Below are 16,687 nucleotides of genomic sequence, written 5' to 3'. Positions count from 1 at the left end.
TATATTTAGCATTAGCATGTTATATTCCACATTCTGATGTGTTTTGTCTCCAAAATTTCATAGAGAACTTGATTTGTGCCACAAAAATGATTAATAACTCCAAATCAACGTAACGTATAGTTTTCAATTAGCATTGGTTACGAAGAAATAGATTCCCCTCTTACAAGAAAAACAACAGTCTACTTGAATTAAATCGTGCACTCCAAGGATTTTGCTAGGCTCCTCAACTGAGCTGTGTTCCTTTCCCCAGTGTTACTTTCAGTAATATTCACTATACAGATTGTATTTGACAGTGAAATTTTGATGACAAATCATACATCATAGTGCTTGAATTTGCATCTTGTCTAGTAGTCCACTGCTGCAGAAGTTAGCTAACCATCACAGAGCAGCCAAAATGTTCAAATATACAAGACAAATGTATTGAACATTGTGCGGCAGCCACTTTGATGGTGACAAAAGATGAAATACCAAAGAGTATACTTACAGCCATCTTTTTACGGGCTTTCATTATCCTAACTATAGCAGCTTCAATTTCGTGCTTCCTATCTTCATCTACTTTATTTCTTGTTTCTCTACGTTCAGGCTCTGATTCACCTTTGGCAGCAACCGTCTGAATCTTCACACTAAAAAAAGAAAAATAAGGTTCTATGACAGAGAGGGAGAAAACCTACGGAAGTTTATTTTTAAAGAAGGAGGGGCTGCAACTGCTCTTGAAACCTGTCTCCTTTATAAAAGAGTCAATTTAGTATACGCTTAAATTGGTTAGACATTAATTTGAAATTTGAATTCATGAATTCTTAACCTCAAAAACTGTGCATATTTAAAAGCAATACAGAACTGAGTAAATTTTGTCATCTTTTGATATTTTTTTTTTAGAACCCACCGAGTATATTGAGCCTTTAAAATAGGACTTCTTCTTTCTTTCTTTTCTTCTATCATTTTGACCTAAGCAATGATTAAGTGAATTTTTAAGCACATAATCAAGAATTTACCAATAGAAAAGTGGCAGTATTGGCACAATTGAGGGTGAAACTGTAGAGTATGATTTCAATAGAAATTTACTGGATTAAAAGTTTAAGAAAAATATTTATAGATTTAACATTTAAAAGAAACGTTTCATAAACCCAGAAGCTTCCTGAGAAATTAAAAATTTTAAAAAATGTACTTTCCAGTGCAAAACTATTTGCTGAGCATTGCTGGGTGAAAACTTAAGAACAAATAAAAGCAGAATGACTTACCGATACAGCCTGGAAGAGAAGGAATCATTAACATAGAATACATGACTTGGTTCGATTTCTTTAGTCTTTGGATTTTTAATTAAGATCCTCTGCGTTGCTTTGCCCATCGCTAAAGACTGAAGAGCTCGAATGAGATCTCGTTCTGGAATATCTGTTTCGTTCATCATATCCTGGTGAGAAAAACAATCAAAGAATTCATGTCAAAGACTTCATAGGGAAAATTCAGTATCTTTTCAATTCCACTTCCTAATCTTGGGTTTTAAGAGCCTTCTAGAAAAGTATTCGAGGATGGCATAACAAGAGGCGGCAGGAGCAACACAGCGAGCAGTGATTAAGAAAGTATACAAACCTCCTTGTTTTGTAGTTGTGTCAAAAATCATCTTTGACACATTAATCCATTCATATTAATTGATGAGTATACTTGTCATGGCACACCATCTGGCAGCGTTGCTAAGCAATTGCTTCTGTCATGTTCCTCCGACTTTTTGAAAGATAGCGCTATTAGGATTGTTTTAAATATCATTCTGGAGTATTCTGTTACTAACCTGAATGAATCTAAGTGATTTTTTTTTTTTTTTTCATATGAAGCAACAAAGTATTTTTATTGAAAAACAAATAGTACGGCTAGGCGCAGCCGACGCATTCTGAATGACATGTGAATGGGTGAATACAGGATGAAATTACATTTTGCCCAACGAAATGATTTGCAGAGGTTCACATTTTTTCATGCACTCAGTATAGGAAGAGATATGATTTACGAGCACATTTTTATCATGTTACTTATCACGGCTTAGAAGAGAGAACTGTCCAAGTGAAATTTTTGGGAAATACAAGGGAAATAGAATGATCCACTTCGCAATATGAAATAGACAGCTTGAATAAAGGAGGCTAAATAAAGATGAAATTCAATAGGATAGAATTATGGCACAGATTAGTGAGCTTTCTATCTACCTGACCTGAATGACAAAATATCGTTTTTTTCACTCTGCTATCAGAACTTTAGAATTGAAGCATACTGTTTCTGATGTGATGTTATGAATTTAAGGCTTCAGAGGCCTTTGATTTTTCTTTTTTCGAGCAAAATTTCCATCTATAATGAAAGCATTTACAAGACACTATTTTTAGCTATAAAATTGGGCTCAAAAATAACTAACTTTTTTTTTGCATATTTAAAAACTCCTTACTCCTCCTCTTAAAATGGTTGAAAGTATTATCATAAAAACAAAAGAAAGAAAAAGATACCGAAAGAGATCTCACCTCATAAGAAAGTTTATCACGATTATTGAAGAGCATTAGAATACACATTTGATAAGTAGAAACTTGAATAATATGTTTGCGAGGTAAGTTGCTCTTGGCAGAACTTGATTGAGGAGACACAATTAAACTAGTTGACGAGCTTGCTCCATCTTTACCCTCAAACTCTTCTCGCCTTTGCCCGTAGAACACAGCATTTAGATCGGCTGAACCTAGTTGAGGTTGAAGGGTTAACTGACGACCACTATGCTTGGCTAAATAAAATCTGAAAACAGATAAGTCAGAATGTGCTTTAGTGTCTTGGAGCAAAATATTTAATACTGAGCTACTGAGAAAGTGTCTGTAAGAAAAATAAAGAAGGAAATGGACATTGAAAGTCACAGAACACTGATTCCACAGGTTTCTGATGACAATAAACCAGAAATGCATTCACCTACAAAATTCTTTACATATGTATAGTATAGAGTGTCTACTGAATTTTCAATTTGTATTCATCTAACATTTTAAACGAAATTGCCCAATTTTTTGGCGCGAATAAATTGACACGTGTTTGGTTTTACAAACCAACTATTTAATGAATTGAATATTGTACATTAAATATTCCCTTATTGCATGTGTTAAACTGCATGTATTTGGAAAATGCTTGACGTGCTCCGTATTTCCTAATCTGTAAATGATTTTCCGGATATTTTCCGTTTTTACTGATGGTAGACACTCTGTCGTAGCACCATATTGTTCACAATTTTATGACTCATTAATAAAAATTATTCTCCTTTTCTTAAGATGAGCTTTCATTGCCTAAAGATTATACATATTATAATTTAAGATAAATATATTTTGTGAAACTTAGAAAATTAAAAAAAAAAAAAAAAAAAAAAAATTGGGAATTGAGTTTTAGGATTATTTTGAGGCTGCTTTCAGCCAATTCTAAATGAATGAGGGAACGCTGCTGGTTAAGAAAATGTTGCATATCCGACAGAAATTCCCTTGCAATTAGAAAGACTTTGAGTGGTCTAATGAGAATGCGTGTTGAAATAATTGAGGACACCGCACCAAGAACAGCCTAAAACTGGAGACCGCGTTTTGAGAAAAACGCATTAGAAGTTTTGTTTTTGATGTACTGCGCAGACTTTTCTATGCAGGTACCCTGTTTTGGTGTTTTTGGGTGACCTAACCCTTCTATTGAAGGATGCCGCGTAGATTTTGCGAAAGAATGTCGATAGTGAGTAAAGATAGTAAATAAAGGGGTAACTAGCACCTTATAGGCCTGTTTATAGGTCGTTCTTGCACCCATTGATTCAGAGGCGTGACTTAACTCGGAAAAAAAAGGTTTTTCGACCTCGAGCCGTTACCTATCTATATTCTATTGCTACCACAGCATAGTCCAGGGTACGTAGAATCCAAAAAGCAGATGGGCGTAATAACGACCTATACGCCTATAGGCTGTTCTTGGTGCGGTGTCCTCAATTTATTGGTTGACTTGGTTGTAAATTCTTCTTTTGGCTTAGTTGACACAGAAACAAGAGTTTGGAGAGAGTTTATGGTAAATGATTGATACAAACCTCCTAAAAGCTTCAAAGGCAGATCTAGGCATAGATGGAATACTGCATTTTGGAGTGGCACTCTGTGTTGGCCAAAAACCAGTTGTTAAAACTCGCACACTTAAATCGACCCCAAAAAGATTTGTCTACACAGAACATCAAAATATTCAAAATTAACTCACTGAACATTCATGGAAAAATCACTGTGGCACAGTTTATGGAAGGAAAAAAACAGTTGTTTCTTGAAAAGAATGGCAAGGAATCAAAGAAAATGATATGGAGCAAAACAATAGATATCTAAATACAGTCAAATTATGACCAGAATATCTTATGAGCAGAACTTAAAAAAAAATGCAGGCTAACTTTACGGTGATTTCAGTATCTGAGACTAATACTCAGCTCAAGTTGTAGCTACTAAAAATGAGCATCTGGAGCTTTTGGACCCAAGGTTTTTTTTTCCTTTTTTTTTTGCAAACCAGGGGTGATTTGATTTTTCTTTTTGCATTTTTCTCTTCTCAATTTAACAAGTTACACCTTCATTTTCATGCACGATACTTTTAATCTAACTCAACTTCGACTCAGAAAATGAAGTACGAACTCTTTTAGGAAATAATCCACTTTACTAGTGCTAAACCCCTTGACAGCTTTGCAGTCTAACCCCCTAAAGCGCTTCGTGCCTTGGACATGTTATGTTACTCTTATGATTTTAAATTATAGGGTACAATTTGATACCTTAACAAATACAGCCTTATTTTATTAACGAGTGATTTTCAATTTAGTACAAATAAAACAATTTATCAAGCAATGAAGCAGGGTAAAAAGCTCTTTTCTCTTGAGAAACTATCTTGGCAAAAATTATTTGAAAGATCATACAGTTGGTGGCATGTTCCGGGACAAAAATAAAAATTTCAGAGATCGGAGATCAACTCAGTCAAAAGGTTTCTCCAAACATTGCCGGTTATTACAGACATTATCCCAATAATGGTGATTCTCTTTTTTTGGCATTAAAAATGATAAAAGATTTTGCTCTGTTATTCTATTAAGAAATTAATTTTTGTTTCCCTTTTTTAGAAAATAACTCAAATAATTAAACAAATTAAACAAAAGTTGAAACGAATCAAACAAACGGAACACTGGACCCCCCTTTTTTTCTTCTTCATATTCATTTTGTTTTGTTTGATTGGTTTTTTATTTATACCTATCAAAAATTTGTTTTAAAAAAATAAATAAAATAAAAAGATGTTAAAATTTTGATGCAAAGAAAAGTGAAATGAGACCAATAAGTAGCCTTCTTATTAAACCTCTCGAACTCGAGTCTCAATACTGAGTTTCTACGTTTATTACAACCAGACTTTTTAAGTTTGGATATGCTGCACTAGAGCATGCTTGAGACTGAAGCACAAGTAAAAAAATCTGATTGGAGATAAGGCTCCTCGGCAACACCACCTTGCGTTCAATAAACGAATCATGCATGGAGAGTAAAAGTGATTTATTTGCAAATAGGCTGGTGCAAAATCACAAGGAGATCACAGGATGAAATGGAAGGGAGCACGGAAAAATTACCAAAAAAACAAAGTTGGGACAGAACTAAACAGAAATGTTAAAATAAGGGACTAGATTCACATCACAAAATGACAGAGGATAGAAAGGAATGTAGAAAGAGTAGCGGAATTGTGCTAAGTGGTTTGGGTCATCTGATTCTCTTGGACAAATTACTCATTGATGGGAACAGGCGTTGGAACTGCACTCAAAGATAAAATCTTTCACTGTTTACACACGGCAGAATTTCACAATGTTATCGTTCTTGCGCTGGGATTTAACATTTATATCCCTAGGTGAAGGATTACATTCTAGAACACATGAATATTTACAATTAAACCCTACCTTCAATCTATAGACTTCTAAATCAACTTAAACTTTCATTATAGAAATTTAAGTGCAAGTTCTATATTTCATTATGGTTCAAAAGTACCAAACACTATGATAAAGCATTAAATCCAAGTTAAAACTTACACCAACAGGCTTAAAAAATGAATTCAAAGCTCAATACAGCCACTTGAACTTAGTAGGGAAAAAACAGGAAGGATATTTTGCGGAGGTATACAAGCTTCGAAAGGTTTTTCCTATTAAAAAAAAAAAAAAAAAAAAAAAAAAAAAAAAAAAAAAAAAACAACTTCACCTGCTAGAATAACTAGAATTTTTCTCTTGTGTTTTTTGCTAGAGGCAGGCATTATTGAGGCTAAAAATCAGATTTGAAAAACGGAGAAAGAAAACTTCTTACCCCTGAAGTTGTGACGTGTTCCTTAAACTCTTCCATTATTGAATTAGAAACTGTCATATCTTTGAACATTCCTTCTAGTTTTGATGTAAATTGGCAACCGCACTCCGTCTAGAATTTGAACACACACAACAAATTAGCAGGTGGCAGAAGCAAAGGGTGCCATTGCAGGGCAGCATTCTCAACTCCGAGATTCATCAGATGTTAGCAACTGGCAGTGAATATCAGACCCTTAAAATTTTAAATATCTTTATCCATATATTGTGATCTTCGGCTCTACAAAATGTCTTAGATACATGTTTATTAATTGAAGTTTAGAGTTTCAGCTAAATTATAACTCTAGATCACAAATGAGAAAGGCCAAGATTTGAACCAAAGGGGCAATTTATATTGAATACTATCACCGTGAATCTTAAAAAGTGATGTTTTCTTAAACAAACGCTGCCTTTCATTCAGGATTTTACAGGTAACCATGAGTTACACTTTTCTTATCATGTTATAGTTTTCTCACACATTAACTGAAAACCATCTGAAAAGAGGTAGCAATTCTTATAGATGTTCTTACAAAGTATCATTATTACAAGCAACTTGCTAAATAAGCTAAAAAATTGTGATATTTCGGTTCAACTAAAATGTAAAAAAAGATTCTAGGTAATTCTGCTGTTGGACCTTCACTAATAAAATGATTGAAAAACATCCATTGGTAATTGCAAAAAGCTTTAATGATTAAAAAAAGGGGGGTATGGACCGCTTCTTACCTTTAATTTTGAAATCATACTTTTTTCACTATCGTCACTAACTGATTTATTCAAAAGTAACCGTTTAGCTAAGTGTTGCTTGTAATATCTTTCGAAGACATCTTTTTCCTGCAGGAACCGGAACAGAACCATTGTTTTATCCAAAATAGTTTCTATTTCTTGCTCAGTCATCTGGAAATGAAAAAAAAAAAAAATCATTAGCTTCATCAAACGTTATATTATGTCTGTGAAATAACTAATCATAGATTAGAATTTATTTAAAGGTTTAAAAAAATTATTAGAACAGCATTTTCAGTGCTGCCAAGTACCAGGTGGAAGTCTGTGTGCTGCACAGCACTACTGGTCGTGCATACATAGCTACGCTGTAACTTGCATGTGTGCAGGCATTCTGTCAACATCAATGACCTATCCTTTTTAGAAAGAATGGCAGAATCCATGAGGCAAAAATATCAGACGAAAGTTTAAAATAGGGATGCAGAAGCCAATTCTTAGAGTTGATGATGACCATCACTCTTTTTACACCTGGTGCAGGGAGCAATTCCATATCAATAACAAAAAAATAGAATGATAAAAATGTTGGATGTGTCAACTAGAGATGGCCAGGAATATAAAAATTACTAAGAAAACAAACATTCATGATGAATCACCAAGAAGAATCTGTAGACGTCGGAAAATTAAATGAGCTTTGGCAGAGAGGGAGGGAAGGGTTAAAGGTCTAGAGAGAAATGAGTGTTTTTTTTGCGTGGTATCATTTTCAACCCAATTTTCAATTTTCAAAATAGGTGAAACAGTAATACTTAATTTTTATTTTCCTCATTCCTTAAAACAAGAGACAGAAAGTTCCATAGTTCCCATTTTACCAGATAATTTGTACTAAGGGTAGTTTGTTCCTTAATACCTTTGTAAATGTAATTAAATTCTATCAAATTCAAGTCATGTAGATAGATACCAAGCATGCAGTTCTTGTAGTAGCTACACATTTACATACAATTTAAGTTTAAAAAATCCAATTTCACTGATTTTGGTTAAAGGATTCCATGATCGGAAACATTTGTTTGATGACCCCTAAAAATAAATAAATTGAAATTTCAATGTAGATTATAAAGATGCGAACTTCTGCAGACACAAAGACTTTAATGAGATGTTATCCATCTATCTATCTGATAATGCTCCTCTTCACTGGCCAGAGGAAAAGCGTAAAACAGCACAGGTTCAGTATCAGCTGTTAGATTGCAGAAGATTCAATTTGCTGAATTTACTTTCTCAGCATGAGTTACGATTGTGGTTAACGCAAAATTTACCCATTCCACGATCTCGACTAAAAGGCAACCATAAAATTCATTTTACTTACCCCTTTTCCTCCTTTCTTCAGTTTATCGTCTATGAAGAGAGACAGATATTCGGGAGACTTGGAATTTAGATTTAAGAAGTATTCAAAATCTGATGCAATCATTTGTTTGAAAATCTTATCGTTTGCAAATGAGTTGTGCAAGAAATGATCTAATTTGTCCTTCAGATCCAGAAGATTCTGAAAAAAAATTGGTAAGGAATGGATGTAAGTTACTTGAAAATATGAGTTACGGTGATAGTGCAACACATCATAAGACAAAGGTTTTGATATCAGTATTTACGGATATGCCAAGAAAATCATACAACTTTTGTGACATGGAATTTGTTTTTTTAATTACAAAATATCTTTGTCTCCTGAACTAAATGCAGGGTGGTAGGTGCATGACAAAGTTAAAACCATGAAAATGTATGCTATCCCATAACAAGAGCCATGCATTTTGTATTTGTGCATTAATTACCTGTCTAAATACTAAAATCTACCTTAAATGACGATGCCCATTTATACCTCTTGCATTGTGAAAAAGAAGGAGAAAATCCTTAAGAAAATATTGAGTAAAAAAAAAATAATAATTCACAAAACTAACAGACAAGACTAAACTTGCAGTTGCATATTATTATATCGTTTCCTGCAGTAATGTTTTCCAAGATACAATTAATCTATTCAAGTCCTTGCCGACCATTTCTCGTTAGAATGTTGCTTGAAAAAGCGTTTTTCTGAGAGCAACGTTCTATTTGTCATTTCTTTTTAAAAATGTTATCACCAGATACAACTGTATTTAATATTTTTTAATAAAAAAAGTATGGCAATGTGCAATTTATTACCTGTACAAAGTTGATAGCATTAGCGCCGCCTTCTTCCTCTTGCACCAAAGCTTTTCCTTGCTCACGAAGATACTGACTGACACAGTCGGACATAGTTTTCAATCCATCTGTCACTCGACTAAGAAGTTTGTACATACATGCCAAATCCTCTGTTTTCTTGTTTTTCAGCATATGGACCACACCAGAATTTTCCATCTGAAAATTTTAAAGAAAGGTAAAGCCCAGTGTTTTCATCAACTCGATAATATCAATTTAGGTAATGATTTGGATGAATCTTGAGCTATAAACTAATGTAATACTCGCTGCAGAGCGAAAAAAACATCATGACAACGAGGAAACTGTTAACTGATACATCTTCGTTAGTGACTATCTTGTCACGTTTCATTTTTTTGAAGGGCAAGTCTCAGGGAATCATAGTTAAAAATTCCCTGTGATGTTTAATAGGCTTTCTGAGGTCTTCTTTAAAACGAAAATAGCTAAGAATTGGAGTTCAGGCTTACTGTAGCATTACACGAAAAGAAATACCTCATTAGTATCAGAGTTTTGACTGAATTGACAAAAGCTGTTACTATATCATGAAAATCAGTACATTAAATATTGTTACATCTAAATTAAATCAAGTATACATAAACATCAGAGATAGAAAAACAAGGAGGAATTAATGCAAACCAAAAGGCATTTTTTTACAACAAGCTTCAATAAAATTAAGAAAGCTTGGTTTCTGCATTAAGGTACCACTTTCTCTGGATATGTTTGCTCAATGGGCCTGTTGCAAACTTTTGCTAGAGCAAAAATAAGAGTTGTTTCTTCTAGATAATGCCTCAAAAATCACAATGAGCGCATCGGCAAAGTCTGAAATGCACTCATAACTTCACAGTCTGCGTAAGAAATTTGCGGTTTTTTGAGCTTCCCGCTTCAAAAGCGATACTACGGCACAGGTGAACATTTTGTAAAAGGAGTCGTTCCATCGTCGGCAATACTCATCATGGCCGACGCCAATCCGCCAAAACACGTGTGATGGGACGAGATAATACCTGAACTGGATTAGACCAGATAACAATCGGCGTGTTTTAACGTTCATGTTTTCCACGCCCAAATTGATTGACCTTGAACTCTCCTTGAATTACGCGCAAGCGTCGGCCATGATGAATATCGCTGACGATGGAGCGACTCCTCTAACAAAATGTTCACCTGTGCCGTAGTATCGTTTTTGAAGCGGGAAGCTTAAAAAAACGCAAATTTCTTGCGCAGATTGTGAAGTTATGAGTGCATTTCAGACTTTGCCGATGCGCTCATCGTGATTTTTGAGGCATTATCTACAAGAAACAACTCTTATTTTTGCTCTAGCAAAAGTTTGCAACAGGCCCATTCATTAGCAATTTTTGGACTCTCAAACTTCCTGATGTAATCTCTAATTTTGACATCAAAAAGCTGCATTTGCATATAAATGATAAAATTGCATTCTGACGTTTAAGATACAATACTGCCTATCTGCAAACTAACAACTTTGCAGGAAGAAGAGAAAACTTTGCCATTTTCATTTTCATAATTTTGAGGCTAGATATCGACGGTGAAACTACCAAACCACGTATCTCGGTTTGCGACGTCGCAGACTTCCTGTCATACTTTATTTTTTAAATGAAAAACTACTTAACATCCAGTCTTGAAAATTTCTGTGATTTTTCCTCTTTGTGCGGAGAAAATTCCGTGAAAATTTCAAGGAATGATATTGATTTGTTTTACTTCAAAAAAATAAAATGTGAGCGTAGATTTTTAAACACCGCAAACGAGATACGTGGTTTGGTAGTTTCACCGTCGATATACAGTTTTTAATACTTTCTAAGGTTATTACAGCGCTCCCATGCAGCATTGGAAAAAACTAAAAAATCAACTTGCATATTTTACACTTGAGAAACGGGAGATTGGACTGCACAAAAAATGGTTAAAATAAAGAGAATTTGTAATTCACTTGTACAAATTGTTTAAATCTAATTCATACAATTTATAAGATTTAAATAATTTGAGCGAGTGAGTCTCATGTTTTCTCTCTATTCTTTGTGCATTTTAGGTATACTATAAAATGCGAAACAGACACTGACTCAATTTTGCCAAATTTATCATTTAGGCAGCATTGCTCCTTAGCTCTTGATATGTGTTTGAATGAATATTGAAAAAGAGTTGGTTAATCACTAAAGAAAATCGAATATTTTCAGCTAAGTTTGGCACTCTTTTAAGTTATAGTTTGTGGAAGAATTTACCTCAACTATGGTTTTCATGTGTTTTTTGATGAGTTCTTCTTCAACTACTTCAACAATCCGGGTTTCTGTGGATTCATCAAGGTAGTGTTTTGCCCTTTCAGCTTCTTCATTGATGCGTGCTTCTACTTTCTTGATGTACACTGACGCACTATTTTCTCCTAGGAACTTCTGGCTTTCCATCTGCACAAAATCAAGATTATTTCATTCATTTTAGTCACTGATTAGTACTCAGCCAGGTAAAAAAGATAGAGACCTTAATAACTCTTAATGTAATGACGCAAGTCAACTCGCAGACTATAGTACCTTTAAAATTCCCTAAATCGTTCAGTAGGAATCAGTTGTTAGGTTCCAAGGAAGAGGAAAGAAAACTACTAAATTTAGAAACCGGCAGGTAATAATAACTGACAGAATTTGAGTATAAGAAAAAATAAAAGAACTCAAATTAACCAACTTAGTATACCCGCATCATCGATATTGATTATCGCATTTTTAATGCTGGTATAAAGTCCACTCAGTTGGCTGTGTGGCTTCTGGGCAATATATTTATTACTTGTGATGAACGACTACATAATTACTTTGAAAGAAAACTCTGTGCCCAGGATTTCCATAATTTCTTCTTTTCAAATTCCCTGACTTTCTCTAGCTTTTCCTGACTTTTTTTGCTTCTCCATGACTTCAAAATTTCTGGATTCTTTGAGTTTTGAACAAAGTCCTCCACTGAGATTTTTCCTTGGAACTTTTGCTGAACGCTGCTTGCAAAATTCCCTGACTTTTCCTGCGTTCCAGATTACTATAAATTTCCTGACCATCCGCTTTCTCCAGACCACCAGGTTCCTACCCTAGTGTAGTAGTAGCTTTCACCAAAAATGAAAAAAAAGGATGAATAATTTGGCAGGTTGTTGAAAAAATTATCTTTACCTTGAAAAATTCAGCAGACTGTTGTAGAAATGGTCTTTCGAAGTCTTCTTCATATACTGCCCGATTGTTGATTCCCAAAACCATCAACATCTGACTGGCATTTTTTATCGCTATTCTATCAACGACTTCTCCTTTTCGCTCGCGCATTACCAAACCTAACAATGTGTCCCGCAGGTGATCTCGAATGCAGCCATATCGGACGACCTACAGAAGAAAATTAAAATAAAACATATGAAGGGAGCAAAATTGCAATGAACACCATGGAGGGACAAATAAAAGTATCCTTACATCTTATCATCTCTGAAAGTGAAAAAATTTGATTGAGGGCATAAATGTTTCTGGTTTTTGAAAAAGAAAACAAATTAAGCTTATTACATTGTGTCAAAACAGTTTATTAGCTCTGGACTAAAATGCAGAAAGTTGTTTCCATTAAAATTTTCTAAAATTCATGAGTACAGATATAGTTTCGCCAATTTTCAATAAAAAAATTCTCCAAGACTTTAAACAAAAAAATTAAAAAATTTGGGTGGCAGGCAAAAAGCACAATCTGTTGCATCTAATTGCCACGTAATGCCAAATTATCTGACCAGATTTGTATACCCGCAAAAATCATGTCCAGCAAGATAATATAGCAGAGCACATAGTTGCTGGATATTGCGTCCAACTCTAGTAACATTTACCTCTGCACTTAATGCACATTGTGCGTGTTTCCAGCTGCTTGCACATGATAAAGTGCTCTTACTCTTTTAGTATTAATATCCTAAGCAGTTACCTGCATCAATTGTCAACTAATTGTAACATGATTAGAGTAATTTGCAGAACCAAATGGGGCAGAGGAATATTTTGCATCACATTTATTTTTTATTTTTTATTTTTGAATCCTGTACCTGATCCCTGAAGATGATAAGACCAAGGTTGTATACATTGTCAACATCGTTTTGCTGAACATACACACGATCCATGTACATTAGGATATCACGGATCATGACCATTGACGTTTGGTGATCATTCCAGGCTTGGTTTAACGTTTGCAGGAAATTGTTGTTTAGTGATTTTAACACATCTTCTCGAACCTGCAAAACAACAAAAAGGCATCTCACAAAACCTGGCAGATATATAGCAGAGTGTTTGTGCAATTTGCGCACTGAACTTTTAAAATAGTACTTAAGGGAATAGATTCAATTATGTATTTTTTTCCCATATATTTCTTTCTTTTAATTTCTGTTTTGTGACATAGGCTCTCTTTGTAATTTAGTCAACTACTTGGACAGCAAAATGAATTTTAACAATGAGGAGGGACGAGTCAAAAGGCTCTGACTAATAATAGTCAGTTTAATATGTATAAACATATTAAATTTTCTTCAATATTTGTCCAGTGTAAAAATTAAGGGTTTTGCTTACTCAAGTGCTTTTATTTATTAATAAATGAAAGAAACAAATATTGATCTTTTAGCCGATTTTCTCTTTAATAATATGTAAACTAAGGCCATGCTTAAAATAGACAATGTGCAAGAGAATGTTTATTTAAAAGTTACCTTAACATGGTGATAAAAGCAAAAGTTTTGTAATTTTTTCTCTTGTTTGCTTCCTTCCAGTGTTTTTCTGCCTTTGTTCTTTGCACTAGTGTAGGTCATCGTCATGGCCAAGACGTTTGCTTTTATCGCCATGCTAAGGTACTTTTTAAATAAACATTCTCTTGCATACTCTTTTTTTAAGCATGGCCTAAGTTTACATATTAGTAACGAGAAAATTGGCTAAAAGCTCAATATATTGTTATTTCATTATGACTGGCTGAAAACCCAATAATTTTGTTAATAAATATAAATGATTAACTTTCAGATTCAAGGAAATTGTCCATTGCCCTGAAGCTACTTTGTAGTAGGTTCCTAAATGCAACTCGTTTTCTTCAAAAGATGCTGACGATTATTTATACCACAAAGGACCCAGCACAGAGAACCAAAGAATTCAGAGTTGGCTGAATTTTGTGGAGTAATTATTAATTAATATTATGTCCTTTACAAACATGTCATCTCTTCTGAAGCACAATGAGCTTTAAACATCAAACTTTCTAAAAGCCAATTTGCAGAAAAGCGGGGCTGAGGAGTGAATTTTTCAGCGTTTATAAACGCACCATTCAGCAGAAATGTTATGACATCTGATTGGCGATCGAGGAGAGCTTCTGTTTCTTTGCTTGTTGGAGAAATAAGATAGACAAGAAGATCTAATTATTCCAAAATAAAAAACAACGTGCAGAGCAGCATCCACACACACACATAGCAACAATCCCACATTACTGTATGAAAACGAGTGCAAGAATACTGAAAATTTCACTTTTCAGCCCTTTTCTCTCGAAGTTGACACGTACAAAGTTCAATGTAGAAGCTTACTGTGCTCCAAGTGTTGCAAAGAACAGTGTATCAAATGATAATAAAATTTAAATGTGCAATTCTAGGTATTATGTGCAGAAGTCTTTTGTAGACATGTCCTTCCTGCAAATTTGTTGCAAATAATTTTAAATGATTTGTGTGCTACTGCTGAAAAGATGACAGTCATCAGACTAAATATGGGCCCTCATCCCCTTTCTTTCTTCCTATGGAACTATGATAAGCCTTCATTTCATTTCATTACAGCTTGACTTAGGTTTAACTGATATCTTATGCTCTATACATTCAAATTACTGTAGAATAAACACAAGGGTAATTTGGAAAATGAAAAAATAACTTCACCACAAGATGTGCATCCAGGATATGTATAGCTCATTTGAATAGATTGGTCCCCAGACCGAGAAATCCCAGACTCCCTTAGAATCTCAACTCGAGATTTCGGATCTAAAAAAGCACCTTAAAAGCTCGTATTGATGCTAACAACATTATGTATCTATCTCAACGACAACAAAAAAACTACTTGCCTTAGATTCAAGATGCTGCGTAACAACTTCTTTCAACCCAGTGTACAACCGTTCACCAAATTTGTGAAGTACCATGGTGTAAGCATTTCTGTACAGCTCTTCAAAACTGAGGCCGGAATTATTTTTCTTCTGGATTTCTTGAATAGCATTCTTAAGAAGGGCCCAAATCCTCTCCACATACTTCTCATCCATGGACATCTGAAACAGAAATTTAGATCCGACAGAGTGAGGAAAGTTCTTGTGAAAAAGCTGTATACAACATGATCATACAGCAAACGGGTCAAAATGGGAACAGCAACAAATTAATTTGACGAAGAATGGTTGAAAAACTGCTTCAATGGAGAATTGAGTTGTTCCAGATTAAAGTCCATGCCAAAAAAGAGTACGCACTTTTAGACTGTGGCAAAAGAATCAATGCATTCAATGCAGTTCAGCATTGAAAGTAAATGCAAGACATAAGATGACAGATTTTCTGTCGCATTCTAAAAGTGCGAAAACTTATTTGGCAAACATTCTACTTACAACAATGCTAGTGCCTTGATTAACTCAAGAGAATCAAGCTAGCAGAGTATTCCAACTACTTGAAAGATTTTGAAATCAAGATAAATATCAAAATTCTATGCAAATTGTGTGCTTTAAAAGACCGTGTAGTCAGATTAATGAAGACGTCTCTTAGCTCTATCATATATGACATTTTCCGATGTGGCACACCTGCACAAATATCCACATTAAACACGCGATAAAGGTTGAGCTCAGCAGAGATCTTACCCCATTGTCAAAATGCTTTTGAAATGGTGGGTCGAGGATATTGAGATCCCATATTCCAATTCTAAATTTGCTCCTGAGGCCGAAGGGGTCTTTTGAATCTTTCGAATGAGTTGCGCCATAAGTCTGAGACCGATCATGGGTTCTCGACATGTGGACACAAAAGCTGTCAAGTGATGAAGTCAACAAAAATGCAAACTAGACAAAACCATGGATGTTTAACTGCATTGAAAATTTGGAATCACACATTTATGAAGTCTTGCCAAAGCATGTTTTTTGCGAGCTATGAAACAATTTTGGGGGGGAATACAATGGCAAATCATTGCAGAAAAACAAGGCAGATTTGAAAGTAGAAAATGAATGAAGGCTGAACTACAGGAACACTGGAAAAATTGAAATTGCACATAAGAAGAAAAATCAAATTTTCTCAGTTATTTTAAGCCAGATTTTCCGAGTTTTTAATGGCACAGCAAAGAAAATTGAGTCAAAAAAGACCTACACTGAAAATTTAGGGTTGTGTGATTTGGAAATATATTAAAAAATGTGCCCAGTATAATTGCATTGTTATAGAGATTGAGGTTCAGAAGAACAGCTGAC

General features: G+C 34.4%; 1 protein-coding gene across 2 annotated transcripts in view; it reads right to left on the bottom strand.

The window, feature by feature from the left end:
* Nucleotides 1-16,687, bottom strand: part of Cul3 (cullin 3) — a 30,843-nt gene that overhangs the window by 10,809 nt on the left and 3,347 nt on the right. Inside the window, exons 1-13 of one of the 2 annotated variants that reach the window (XM_019047092.2) lie at nucleotides 16,094-16,426; nucleotides 15,326-15,523; nucleotides 13,305-13,490; nucleotides 12,418-12,621; nucleotides 11,500-11,679; nucleotides 9,242-9,436; nucleotides 8,421-8,597; nucleotides 7,070-7,240; nucleotides 6,315-6,422; nucleotides 4,055-4,179; nucleotides 2,496-2,757; nucleotides 1,239-1,408; nucleotides 485-623 (exon numbers count right to left, since the gene is read on the bottom strand). In XM_019047092.2, the coding sequence (XP_018902637.1) occupies nucleotides 485-623; nucleotides 1,239-1,408; nucleotides 2,496-2,757; nucleotides 4,055-4,179; nucleotides 6,315-6,422; nucleotides 7,070-7,240; nucleotides 8,421-8,597; nucleotides 9,242-9,436; nucleotides 11,500-11,679; nucleotides 12,418-12,621; nucleotides 13,305-13,490; nucleotides 15,326-15,523; nucleotides 16,094-16,243 (2,265 nt within the window). In that variant the 5' untranslated portion in view covers nucleotides 16,244-16,426. Of the gene's footprint in view, nucleotides 1-484; nucleotides 624-1,238; nucleotides 1,409-2,495; nucleotides 2,758-4,054; nucleotides 4,180-6,314; nucleotides 6,423-7,069; nucleotides 7,241-8,420; nucleotides 8,598-9,241; nucleotides 9,437-11,499; nucleotides 11,680-12,417; nucleotides 12,622-13,304; nucleotides 13,491-15,325; nucleotides 15,524-16,093; nucleotides 16,427-16,687 lie in introns of those variants that run through there. The other variant, XM_019047093.2, reaches the window with a different exon arrangement.

This window comes from Bemisia tabaci, chromosome 4 (genome assembly GCF_918797505.1).
Source record: "Bemisia tabaci chromosome 4, PGI_BMITA_v3".
Classification (NCBI taxonomy): Eukaryota; Metazoa; Arthropoda; class Insecta; order Hemiptera; family Aleyrodidae; genus Bemisia; species Bemisia tabaci.
Note: the sequence above shows the minus strand (reverse complement) of the source record. Positions and strands in the feature narration are given on the sequence as shown.